This window comes from Psammomys obesus, unplaced genomic scaffold (assembly GCF_907164565.1).
Source record: "Psammomys obesus unplaced genomic scaffold, mPsaObe1.curated_primary_1811, whole genome shotgun sequence".
Classification (NCBI taxonomy): domain Eukaryota; kingdom Metazoa; phylum Chordata; class Mammalia; order Rodentia; family Muridae; genus Psammomys; species Psammomys obesus.
In genome coordinates, this window is record NW_026596057.1 from 7,173,778 (window position 1) to 7,187,792 (window position 14,015).

The following is a 14,015-nucleotide window of genomic DNA, read 5'->3' on the forward strand; positions in this document are numbered from 1 at the left end:
AGTCCCCTGGGCAGAGGGCCTCAGTAGACAAGGACTCCAACAGAGCCTGAGTGAAAGACGCTGTAGGACCATATTGAGAGCATGCAGATTTTAATTCTTTTATTTGTTTAAAAGGTATAGGAGCATGGACTCTTGCCATATTACCCTGTCCATCAGGTTGCTCCAGAACTGGAAAACCATAAAACTCAGTTATATCTTTTCCATTTTGCCTAGCTTGTAAGGGGATACAGTTGCCCGTACAGTAGACAAAGGAAAAGGTCCCCTTGTCTTTTGGACCACTGCAACTGTAGCAGTCCCAGGAGGAGGGTCCAAACCTGCAACCAATGATGAAGTTGGAGTGGGGGATTGAGCCTCATTTTCCTTAGCAGTTAATTCTCCAATTTTTCTGTTTATTTTTTCCACATCCCATTCCAGTCTTTTAATTTCTTTTTGCCAAGGCTTATACTTTTTAACATGCATAGCCTGAACTGGAGGGTATCTCTCAGAATAATACTGATCTGGTTCTTCCTCCAACTCTGCAACCTCATTAGGATGTAAGTCTTCCTCAAAGTCTCCTTCTGGCAAGAAATTACTGTCATCAGGAGGGAAATATAACTCCTCTGGAGGAGCTGATGGTATAATATCATTTTCTCTTGAAACCTGCCATCTTTCTAACCTCCTTCTCTCTGAGCCTGAAAGTTTAACTTTCTCAGTTTTCTGCTGCTTATACAGACTATCTTTAATTAAGTTCCATACAAAAAACACTAGGCTAATGCCTTGTCTCATTTTTATTTTTTGATTTACTCACCGCACCCTTTCTATTTACTAATGCGAGCTCGCCAACAACTGCAGTGTCCTTCACTGATTCCCTGTATCTCAAGTCCCTGTTCAGGCGCCAATCTACCGGAGCCTGCCAGCAGAATCGAATGGTTCATGAGTTGGGAGTGAGGATTAAAATTAAAAAACTTAACACACAACACACAGGAGACTTTTTTAAGAGGCTCCAGACCTGATCAGCCAGCAGCAGCAGCAACAGCCTGACTTTTATTGCAGAGAGCTTTTAAGCCAGAGTAAAAACAGCTCAGAACAATGGGTTAAATTCACAAGGAGGTAAAACAAGAGGTGTGATCTTCACAAGCTATCCCACCTGCTGTCACAAACTAAAGGAGATGGACTTGCAAATTCTTCCCTGACTTCAGTGAAGGCCTGGTAAAAGCAGTCTTTCTGCTGAGATTTAAATATCAAAGCAGCTGCCAGAGCAATGGCTCCCCATGAAAGGGGAACCCTACACCACTACTGGTGGGAATGTAAACTTGTACAACCACTTTGAAAATCAATCTAACACTTCCTCAGACAATTGGAAATAGTGTTACCTCAAGATTCAGCTATACCACTCATAGGCATACAGCCAAAAGATGCTCAAGTATAGAACAAGGACATTTGCTCAACCATGTTTGTAGCAGCTTTATTTGTAATAGCCAGAAGCTGGAAACAACCCACATGCCCCTCAGTTGAGGAATGGATACAGAAATTGTGGTACATCTACACAATGGAATATTACTCAGCAATAAAAAACAAGGTAGTCATGAAATTTGCAGGCAAATGGTGAGATCTAGAAAAGATCACCCTGAGTGAGGTTTTTTTTAGAAGCAGAAAGACACACACGGTATATACTCAACTCATAAGTGGATATTAGATATATAATATAGGATAAACATGCTAAAATCTGTACACCTAAAGAAACTAATTAAGAAGGACGACTCTGGCTAAGATTTTCAATCCCCATTCAGAAAGGCAAAGAGGATGGACATCAGAAGAGGGAGAAAATAGGGAACAGGACAGGAGCCTACCACAGAGGGCTCTATCCTGCAGGGTATCAAAGTAGATGCTGAGACTCATAGCCAAACTTTGGGCAGAGTGCAGGGAATCTTATGAAAGAAGTAGGAGATAGAAAGACCTGGAGAGGACAGGAGCTCCACAAGGAGAGCAACAGAACCAAAAAATCTGGGCCCAGGTGTGTTTTCTAAGACTGATACCCCAACCAAGAACCATTCATGGAGTTAACCTAGAACCCCTGCACAGATGTAGCCCATGGCAGCTCAGTCCCCAAATGTGCTCCATAGTAATGGGAATAGGGCCTGTCTCTGACATGAACTGATTGATCTGTTCTTTGATCACCTCCCCCTTGGGGGGAGCAGCCTTATCAGGTCACAGAGGAAGACAATGCAGCCACTCCTGATGAGACCTGATAGACTAGGATCAGAAGGAAGGAGAGAAAGATCTCCCCTATCAGTGGACTTGGGGAGGGGCATGGGTGGAGAAGGGGGAGGAAGGGTGGGATTGGGAGGGGAGGAGAGACGGAGCTACGGTGGGGATACAAAATGAATAAAGCATAATTAATAAAAAATTTTAAAGTAAAAAGAAAAGAAAAGAAATGCTCAACATCCTTAGCCATCAGGGAAATGTGAATCAAAACAACCCTGAGATTTCACCTTACACCCATTAGAATGGCTAAGATCAACAACTCAAGTGACAACACATACTGGAGAGTATGTGGAGAAAGGGGAACCCTCCTCCATTTCTGGTAGGAATGTAAGCTTGTACAACCACTTTGGAAATCAATCTGGTGCTTTCTCAGACAATTGTGCTACCTCAAGCTCCAGATTGGTGGCAAATGGTGGGAACTAGAAAAGATCATCCTGAGTGAGGTATCCCAGAAGCAGAAAGACATACATGGTATTTTGTGGAGCTTCAAAAATTAATTTCTCTGGCAAGAGTCAACCAGCTCTAGGAAGAAAATCATTTCACATTTCACTCATAGAGTCATTTCAAGTGTTTCACATGGGAAAGGTAAAGCTTTTCCAAAATTCAGTTCTGTGCTGAACACAGACAGAGATCCCCAAAGGCCTCAGCCTATGGCAGTCTCACTTCTTCACAGTAGGCATTTGACACATACTGATTTCTACCTAGATTAGGACATATAAATCAGCCTTGAATTGCTATCACTTCAAGCAATTTTCTAGCAACTTGAACCTACATTATCTCTTGTCCTTACAGCACCTTATGCAAAGGCAGCGTTTGCTTGCTTTCATTTCACAGAACAGGAAGCTGAGACTCACCAGCAGAGCCAGGTTCTGTAGAAACAGGTTCTTAAAACCCTAAGTGGCTCTCAACCTTCCTAATGCTGCCACCCTTTAATACAGTTCCTCATGTTGTGATGAGAAACCATAAAATAACTTTTGTTGCTACTTCATAATTGCAATTTCGCTATTGTTAATGAATCGTAATGTAAACGGTTTTTGGAACTAGAGGGCTGGCGGAGGGGTCGCGACCCACAGGTTGAGAATCGCTGCTCAGTGTTCCTTTACTACTTAAGAGAATCTAATACAAATTTCTAATGTCGATTGTGCAAAGCTAACACACTTACTCCTTTATCTTCCAATTAGCTAAGCATCGATGCTCCGTGTTTAGGTCTCCTGGCAGCAGAGCTCTCACTCTTGTGTTCCCATAGCGACCCCTCAATCGCACAGGAAGCGCTGGCCGGGATGAATTACGTCCTCTACATTGCCATGTGTCAGAACCGTAAGAGCAGCTCGCCATCTTTTTCTCTTATTAAGAACCTGTTCTAATCATTTGACTTTTGAGGAAGCCTCTATGTCTGCTTTGTTTGTAAATCCTACCCCAAAATCCATGACTTTGTTTTCCAAAATATGGCTTTGAAAATGATTTAAGTATTTTCAAGGAAATTTGGTAATTAAATAGTTGGTACTTAAAGATCTTTATAGCTTCAAGATCTGGGTTATTGTTGAACATTAATGGTGGGGATAAGGATGGAAGCAGTGGTAGTAACAGGAACAGGGAGAGAGAAATTAGAAAAGGCATGTTTTGCCTGTAATGGTTATGACAAAGAAAGAGTTGAGGAGTTGACAAAGGCTAAATTGAGTGCCCATACAGCTACGTTAGAATTTAAAATCTCATAGCTCACAAGTGATGTGGAAGGATTTTGTCTTATTAGGAAGAAAAGCTGTCCTCAGATTACGCTGTTTGTCATTTAAGGTTTTAAAGCACAAGCTAATCGCAATCAAGGGAACCAGTTCCTAATACTTTAGTTGTTCACCAGAACAAAGCTGAAGACTGCCTCTAAGAATAGGAACATCCCAGCATTTAACAAGACAAATTTAAGAATGCCTGGCATCCAGTAAAAATGATGGTGCAGCCAGCACCATCAGGTGCAGCCCATCAGGAATAGGGCTTTTGAGTTCAAAAAGGCCATATGGAAGAGGATTTTTAGTTCAAAACCAGACTGAGCTATGCAGTCAGATCCCATCTCTAAGGAAAAATAAACAAGAAAGAAAATATCAGGCATGAAAAGAAAGAGGAAAATATAACCCACTATGAGGATGAAACCAGCCAAAACTTATCAAACCATGTAACTAGTATAGAGGGACATTAAAAACAATTGTTACAACTATATTTTACTTACATAAAAATGTCAACATGGTAAGTAGGGACCCAGAAATTTTTGAAAAGACCCAAATTGTCCCACTACTTAGGAGGCTATGGCATGAGTCTGATGCCATGCCAGATTGTATAAACCAAGTGGGAAGAAAAGAGAGAAAGTGGGGAAGCTGGCAAGAAAAAAAGAGAGAAGAGACAGAGAGAAATCCATAAATTTATACTGAACTTTTACAGAAACACTTGGACAGGAATTAACAATAGACACTGCAGATAAAATGTTCCTTGAGACTACAGCAATAGTAATTATCAATGGTTAAACAGAACTGAGCAATGAACAATGGCTACATTTTATAAATTTTATAAAAACTACAACTTATAGACCCAGAAAACTTAATAAAGCACCAAAAAGTATAAATTATAAATACCAAAAAGTACCACAATAAAGAAGTATCTCAATTAAAATTTTTATCACCAGAGATAAAGATTTTTAAAATATTAAATTAAAAATGATGGAAAATAAAGATTTATGCATAATATATTTCTCATCAGAAACAAAGTTTGAGGCAATGAAATAAAGAAAGAAAAATTAACATCTTATTGTTCTCTAAAAACCAAAAAAGACCTTCCAAAAACGAATTCAGTCAAGACTATTTCAGATATGTAAACAAAGATAAAAATGAAATAACAAGGCAACAGAAAGAAAAAAAGGAAGAAGGGATGATGGATTTTTTTCAATGACCATGGGGACAAGAAGAGAGAAAACTCAGATGGCCAGTGTTAAGCACAGCCTCATTTAAGCACTTTACAAATTCTGGATCCATGCCACCCAAAGCTAGTATGGGAATAAACCATAAGTGGGGTTTTTGGGTAATTGTAGGCCAATCCTGGTGATCAGAGTTCTTTTCCCTGCCATTAAACTGGAAGGGAGAGTGCCGAATATTGTAGGCATCCAAATTTGGGTAAGAAACTAGGAGTAACCTCTTACGTGAAAACAGTGGTCCAATGAAAACCTTATATTCCTTTCCTTGACACAGCCAACGCTGTCAAAAACAGATCTACTAAGCTGAATGATGAATCCAGTAACCCCAAGATGATAATGTCTGATATTGAATTAGTAACCATGGTTGCACAAGGAGACAGAAACAAAATTGCACAGGTACCCTAGCTCCAGCTTTGTCCTGTGTAGTTTGTCTTAAATGTGTCATTGCCCTTACTGGTAATTTATTTCCTCAAAGTTAATGTTTTTGATAAATAAGTATTCTTTTCTTAGCTTAGAAAGACACATGGCTGGATGGCTCACAGAGAACGTGGTTTCCTAAGTTTCATGCCACTTAAGAATCATATATACTGTCCTCAAACATAGCAATTTAAAATATACTACTTGTTATAAAGTATAAAACACATAGCCGCTTCTTAGTTATACTTTTTTAAATTTTTTTTATTTTTTTTGTTTATTAATTACACTTTATTCACTTTGTATCCCCCTTGTGGTTCCCTCCCTCCTCCTGTCCCAATCCCTCCCTTCCTCCACCTTCTGCATGCATGCCCCTTCCCAAGTCCACTAATAGGGGAGGACTTCTTTTCCTTCCTTCTGATCCTAGTCAATTAGGTCTCATCAGGAGTGGCTGCATTGTCTTCTTCTCTGGCCTGGTATGGCTGCTTCCCCCTCAGGGGGAGGTAATTAAAGAACAGACCAATCAGCTCATGTCAGAGACAGTCCCTGTTCCTATTACAATGGAACCCACTTGGATACTGAACTGCCATGGGCTACATCTGTGCAGGGGTCTTAGGTTATCTCCATGCATAGTCCTTGGTTGTAGTATTAGTCTCAGAAAAGACCCCTGTGCTCAGATTTTTTGGTTCTGTTACTATCCCAGAAGCAGAAAGATGCACACAGTATATACTCACTCATATAGACATATAATATAGGATAAACCTACTAAAATCTCTACACCTAAAGAAACTAATCAAGAGGGAGGACTCTTGCTAAAATGCTCAATTTCTATCCAGAAAGGCAAAGAGGCTGGACATCAGAAGAAGGAGAAAAGAGGGAACAAGTCAGGAGCCTGACACAGAGGACCTCTGAAAAGCTCTGCCCTGCAGACTATCAATGCAGATGTTGAGACTTATGGGCAACCTTTGGGCAGAGTTCAGGGAATCTTATGAAAGAAGTGGGAAACTGTAAGATCTGGAGAGGACAGGAACTCCACAAGGAGAGCAATAGTTATACTTCTATATGTAGGTAACTTCCACGTTTTTGACAGAAAACTTGGAGTCAACAATTAAGTCTCTTCTAAAATGTGATAACTCCCCACATACAAATATCAGGATGACATTGCAAGTTAGATTTTTAACAACCATGAAGTTATACATAAAGGCCTTTACATGCTTATACATGCCTATAATCCTAGCACTGAGGAAACTGAAACATTGGAGTGGCAAGTTCAAGGCCAACTTGAGTTGCATAGAGATACCCTGTTCTTAAGGTGAAAGGGTGGAAAACCCTCTTTACATTAAGCAAATAATTTTTACTCCAACCTAATATAGAAAAACCAGTAAGCCCTATAATTCTATCTATATGCTCTTTCATTGTTCACAGTTGACACTTTTTAACTAAATCCTTGCGAGGCTCTCCCCAGCATTGGGCCTGGGTTGGGCTATCAAGTGAATTAACTTTCAGACATACATACTGAGCCAACATTGCAGTGTAGTTGGGAAGGACCCTCAGGTTAGCTTCTCTCCTACGATGAGAAGATTGAGGGCATTCATTCTTCCCTCCAAACCCCATAAACAGAGCAGTGGTTGTCTTTCCATGGTTGGCATGGTTAGAATTGTGGAAGGGTAAGGACATGACAAAGCAAAGTGTTTAAGTGGAATATATGGTCAAAAGATACTATTCATGTGTTTGTAATATTCGTAAACCTGATGGTGCATCTTTACAAAGACAAAGGGTTTTCCTACACACGTGATCTCAAAACTCACAAGGCTGGTTGGGTATGAATATATCCATTTCCATAAGAAATCTGGGGATCTATGCAAGCTTACAAGGAAACCCTTCTTCATCCACCCACTCTTCCTTCCAGTGCAATGCCAGAGGATAGAACCCTGAGCACCAGGATTGGGCTATTGAATCTGAGACTAGCATTCTTCTTGTTGCCTTTCCTCCGGTGGCTCATGAGACTTACTATCAACACCTCTGGGTTTAAATCCTCTCTCATCTGAGTTCAGTGTCTATCAGGTTTAGAAATCCTTGGACTCGAGTGCCTCAGACTCATGTCTTTAGAATCTGTTATTCAGTTTCTTGTTGTTAAACCAGAGAGTTCATGGTTAACAAGGCATGGAAGGGCAATGACTAGACAGCATAGAGGGAGGCCTCAAGAGTAGAACCCAAGGTTCTAACAAGAACCCCAACATGTGGACCAGCAGAACACAAAGCTGTACCAAGGCATTCAAGAGATCACAGGCAAGGTCAAAGAACATGCAGCAAGGTTGCCCACTGGGCCAGCTGGGTACGAAACAGCACTAAATTTTGAAGACTGTATTGAGCAGGAAGGTAGTTGTAAGCCAGTCACTCCCCTTTTCTACACTAACAGTTTGTGAGGGCAGGACTTTATGTACAATCCACAGAGGATCATGGACCTATCACTCACCATAAAAGCTTCACACACTGTGAACCAATAACCTCACTCATAGAAATTTAAAAATGGGGGTTCTTCACAGACATGATTTTAAATATTTTTATCCTTGGAGAATTCCATACAATGAATTTCGATCACATTTACTCTCCCTCCTCCAACTCTGATCCACTATCATTTCCCTCCCCACCCAACCTTGTACCTTCTTTGTTTTTTTTTTTTAATTTAAAAATACAGTTTGTTTTGTTCATTTACTTGTGGGTGTGAAGCCTCTCCTGGAGTGTAGTTGACCTTCCAGAGGTCATACTCTTAAAGAAAACTGACTATTCCTCTCCCAGCAGCTGTCAAATGTCAATAGCTCCTCAGTTAGGGGTGGGTCTTCCTGTTAACCACCCCAAGACATGGTGGGATTTTGCAGAGTTATTTTCTTTTTAACTACCACGTTTAACATGAGAAATTCATGGCAGATTATGAAGTCTTCATTTATAGTCTATTTTGCAGCCGTTAAATTAAGTAGCATCTGGAACAGGCAACACTGTAGTGTAACAATAATAAACAGATGAAGATCTCCAGATTCCAGGTGATCTTCTGTGGAGAGTGTATTCCTGGTAAAGCAAACTCCTCTCTCCCTCCCTCCCCTTCCCTTCCCCCCTCTCTCTCTCTCTCTCCACATGTAAGGGAGGTGCATTGACCCTTGTGTGATCACACACGGAGGCCAAAAGTTAAGATCAGGCGTCTGCCTCAATGGATTCTCTATTTCTTAAGAATTTAGGGCTGACTGATTCAGCTAGACTGGCTGATCAGTGTCTCTAAGGATCTACCTGTTTGTTCCAACCCAAAGCATGGAGCTCACAGATACACATCACCAACCCCCAGGTTTTACATGGATGCAGGAAATCCAAACTCAGGTCCATGATTGCATATCAATCATTTTACCAACTGAACCATCTCCTCACAATCCCCACAAACTCTAATTTGGCTACTGTGGCTACTGTCATAACCATAGCTTTATAAGACAAATAACTTCTAATACCTGCTCTAGGTTTCACTGAGAATTTATTTTCTCTGTAATTTTAGGTAGAAAGAAGAGTAAATATTGAGTAAACAAATATTTTAATGACGAAATTATCACTCCCAGTGGTATTTAAGATTTAAGTTTTACAATTAAATCTGGTTTTCTTCGAGTAGGGCAAACTACAGCCATCACTTACCTACAAGCCATAGTTCTCCTTTGAATTTCTTCCAGAGCTTTCCCCCATTATCATCCCTCAGTTCTCTGTACAGATGGTACAGGCTAGGGGTGCAGGAATGGGAGAAATCTACTCTTGCTCCAACCTCAGACATGCCTTATTGAGCAAAACAAAAACAAAAACAAAACAACAAAACAGTAATTCATCTCTTTAAAAAAAAATGAGTGTTTTGTCTGAATGTCTTTAAGTACACCCCATGCATTCCTGGTGCCTACAGAGGTGAGAAGAAGGCATCCTATCTCTTGGAACTGAAGTTATTGGTAATTGTGAGCCACCATGTGGGTGTTGAGAACAGAGCCCAGGTCGTCTGCCAAAGCATCAAGTGGTCCCAACTCCTGAGCCACTATCCAGCTGCGGTACTCCAGCCCTTTAAAGAGAGCAAGAAAAAACTTTTTATTGATGAGATTAGAGGCATCTGGTGCATACAAAGAGATGTTGTGGCACATGTGTATTTTCTGCTTCCATCTTCTTTGTCTTAGAGTCTGTGGCTAGCCTCTGACTTCAAAAAGGAATTGTTTACATGGCAGTTATTGGACCTCAGTCATGGGCGTATAGAACCTCTACATTTGTTCATAGTCATTCATCCTTTCTTTCTCTGTCTTGGTCTCTGCCTCACCTCCCTCTCTCTCTCTCATCTTTCTTTCACTGAAAAGAAGATGTTTACTTTCATATCACCTTAACTTTTTCATCCTAGTTCCTCCAGCAACTTCTATGTACTACATTTCTTTCTCACTCTGTTGAAGACATTCATGGTAATATTTGGACACTGAAATTGTCTTGAAAGCAGAAGATAAGTTTTATACAATACCTGGGTTTTGTTTGTTTGTTTCTTTTTTTTATTTACTATTTTTATATCAATTACAGTTTGTTTGCTTTGTAGCCCAGCTGTAGCCCCCTCCCTCCTTCCCTCCCAATCCCACCCTCCCTCCTTCATCTCCTTCCTTCCCCCTCTAAGTCCACTGATGGGGGAGGTCCTCCTCCCCTTCCATCTGACCCTAGCTTATCAGGTCTCTTCAGGACTGGCTACAATGTCCACTTCTGTGGCCTAGCAAGGCTGCTCCTCCCTCGGGTTGCAGGGGGGGAGGTCAAAGAGCCAGCCATTGAGTTCATGTCTGAGACAGTTCCTGTTCCCCTAACTAGGGAACCCACTTGGCTACTGAGCTGTGATGGGCTATATCTGGGCAGGGGTTCATACCTGGGTTTTGATAATCATTACACAAGCACTACCACAAGCACAATTTTTGTCATTTTTTAATAAATAAAGCACTTCCATAGCTTGAGAATGTCGTGTTCTCCCTCCTGGTCCAGAGATCCCCTGAAGTATCTCAGCTTTGCTGTCTTGCTTACACTGGTGGTCACAAACATCCTTTTGGTTTCAGAGTGTGGGACAAATACTACTTCCCCACTTTCTGACTGACTTTGTGTGGACTCTCCTGAAAAAACTCTCCTCTCAAGACACCGGAACAGTAGTTGAGGCTGGAAACTTACTGAGGTTGACTTTGGAGTATCACGCCCAGAAGATAAACAAGGTAATGCGCTTGACAACACCTAAGAAGAACAAAGTATGCTCTCAAGAGTGCATTATTCAGCTTTGTTATCTGTTTCTTTGTATCCCCGTCTATAGATTTCATTCCTTGAGTCACTTTAAGTGGCTGAAGCTTTTGTGAAATATTTCAAATGGGGGAAATTATAGAGAAGGTTCTAATAAATATTCATTTAACAATCATGTTAAATTAGAACATTCAAATTTATTTTTACGTTATTGGTTATTTAAAGAGAAATGTATTAATAACAAATACTTTTGTAATTGAAATCTCCCATGTAGCACTTACATAACATTTTCAAGGACTCTCAGATCAGCATTGCACTAGCTAATGAATTTGTGCAACCCAATACAACATGGAGGAATAGAACTATGTCTCCTTCAAGGTTCAAAAAGATTAAGATCTTCATAAGCTCCATAGTTATTCCCTTTACTTTATGGCCATCCTCTCTCAATTTTTATGTCATTTCTTATTTGCTATTAGTTGTCTAATAAGTAAGAAAATTTACTTTTTATTACTAGCATATTCTGTTCAAATGTACATTGAATAGTGACATAATTGCGACCCTAACAATAAATACAGAATCAACAAAATAATGGAATTTGCATAGTGTAGTTCATACATGAATATGCAGGTAAGTTTTTACCAGAAGCTACATAAAACTAGCCCAACTGTTTTTATTTCCATCATGTCTTACTAATATTCTCTGCCTTCAACACACTGACAAATAAGGAAAGATTGAAAAGAATCCATAGGTTGCTGTAGTATCACTATAATGGAACGTCTTTAGAACGGATAATTTATAGTGAATAGAATTTCATCTCTTACAGTCCTTGACTCTGGGAAGACTCTGCTGTCCTTGTATCATCTCATGGGAGAAGTAGGAAAGGCCAGAGAACATTGCAAGACAAGGGGCCAAACTCAACCTCTCATCAGAAACCTACTCCCACAGTTATTATGAAACTATAATAACCACTCTTGAGCACTGACACACACACACCCCACCGCCAGGACCTAGCCGGCTCTTAAAGGCTTCACATCTCAAGCTGGTGAAATGGTTCTGTGGGTAAAAGGCTTGCTAAGCAATCCTGGAGACGTGAGTTTGATACCTAGAGCCCAGATAAAAGCAAGACCCTGTGGAGTGAGTCTATAATTCTATCACTGGATCACTGGTGGGCTGAGGCCAGTGGATTCCCGGAGCTCCTATGCTTATCAAAAATAGTAAGCTTTAGGCTAAACACACCCTATCTCAAAAACATAAGGTAAAGAAATGGTAGAGGAAAATCTTTATGACATCAACCTCTGGGTTCCATGTGCACCTGCACAAGCAAACACACACACACACACACACACACACACACACACAGAATTGCATGTCAAGAGTAAAGTTTCTAACAGGACGTTTGGGAGACATACTTAGAGCATAACACCCTATTTTTTTTCCTTCTAGGTCATTATTGTCCAGCTAAGTAACAGGAGATTCAGTTGGATGCCTCTCATATTTAGCTCATCTTCCCATTGAGCTTCTCCATGTCCTGTACTGTAAATATTACAAGTAACTGGCATTGCAGGAACCACGCTAGCCTCACATGTTACAAGGATTTCCTGTGCGCCATTGCATCATTGGGCTTGAATTATAAAACTCGATGTCAAAGATTAATTGACGTCTTCAAGATGACAAATCCAAGCTTCAGACCTTCTGAACACAGATCTCCTTAGGTCACAGATTCCCGGGACACATACTCACAAATACAGCCCTGGTGGCGATAGACACACAGAACTCACATCCCCTCTCCTGATGCGATTGTGCGCTGTGGAAGAGGGTAGACTAAGACAAGTCATTCAAACTCAGAAAGCAGGCAAGGCAAAGTGCCACCTCACGGAAGGCATTCAGTGCTCCTGAGCATTCCACAGGTCGAACACCAGGGAAATGGAGGCCCATGGTCATCTCCTTAGCTAAACGGAGTCCTCCAAGAGAATAGGAAAGAGCACTCAGGGAGCCTAGAAGAAGCCATGGGACATCACTGGAGGCAAGGAAGGGAGGTCAGACAGAAAACTGGATGTCTAAAATTACCTTCTACTACAGCAAATCACTAACCAAGGAGAGGCAGAACAGAATGGGCATTAACAATGTTATCACTTCAACCCAGCTACCTTTTTAAAGCCTTTTTTCCCAATATCCATAAGCACATTACTTTATTCCTGACCTCAGTAAGTGTTTTGCATTACGATCATGTAAGCATACTTTACGCTACCGCTTCTTTGTAGGCTAATTGCCATAAAGGCTGAATTCCTGTAGCTGTGGAATAGCCCGCTTTAAAGGTGAACAAGGAACACAACGCTTGCGTTGACCTACGAAATTCCTCTTCCAGGTGTCGAAGATTCTGGATGACATTTACGAGCAGCTCTCCGGGAATTCTGACCACATCATGAAGGATGTCATGCTGCGCATTATCACCCTGTTGACACACACTTCCCCTAAGAAGGTCATCTTCCACCTCATGGATTTCCGGGTCCCTGTAGACAAGTAAGGCTTACCCCTTCCCCCAGTTTGCCCCACTGTACACACCTGTCCACAAGCTCCGCAGTCATATGGGCTGAGTTCCAGTCTTTCTCTCTTGTAGTTAGGCCCAATTGCCTTTTCTGAAAAGAAATTCAGTTTCGCATCATCCAAGCTGGCTGTACGGTTTAAAGAGGATCATTTGTCACATGCAACTTTGCTCAATGCTTAGCACACAGTAGGACCCTAAGACTTTATTAATGCCACTATTGGGGGGGTAATTGTGTTCTGTTACAAATCTTACCCAAACAAGCTTTCTTCAAAAAGAGATAATGCTTATTTTTGCCCATTGTTAATTTACTCATTTTTTCCCCTTGAGAAAAAGCTTCAAACTTAGAGTTTTTTTTCTTATTTATAAAGAACAGACATAAGCTATTATACCCACCAATAAAATAGAGAAAAAATTAAATTACCAAAATAAGGGCCAGAGAAATGGCTCAGGGAGTGCTGCTCCTACAGAAGATCAGAGTTCAATTCCCAGCACTTAGAGTGGGTGACTTCCAGCCACCTGTAAATCTGGCTCCAGAGGATTCAGTGCCCTCTTCTGTCATCCAGATGTACCCACATGGCAAGTGCACGCACGCACGCG

General features: G+C 40.9%; 1 protein-coding gene across 1 annotated transcript in view; it reads left to right on the forward strand.

Annotated features, from left to right (window-relative positions):
• Positions 1 to 14,015, forward strand: part of Mroh9 (maestro heat like repeat family member 9) — a 57,164-nt gene that overhangs the window by 23,171 nt on the left and 19,978 nt on the right. Inside the window, exons 7-10 of the mRNA XM_055624382.1 lie at positions 3,426 to 3,561; positions 5,472 to 5,593; positions 10,702 to 10,851; positions 13,239 to 13,393. Of these exons, the coding sequence (XP_055480357.1) occupies positions 3,426 to 3,561; positions 5,472 to 5,593; positions 10,702 to 10,851; positions 13,239 to 13,393 (563 nt within the window). The remainder of the gene's footprint in view (positions 1 to 3,425; positions 3,562 to 5,471; positions 5,594 to 10,701; positions 10,852 to 13,238; positions 13,394 to 14,015) is intronic.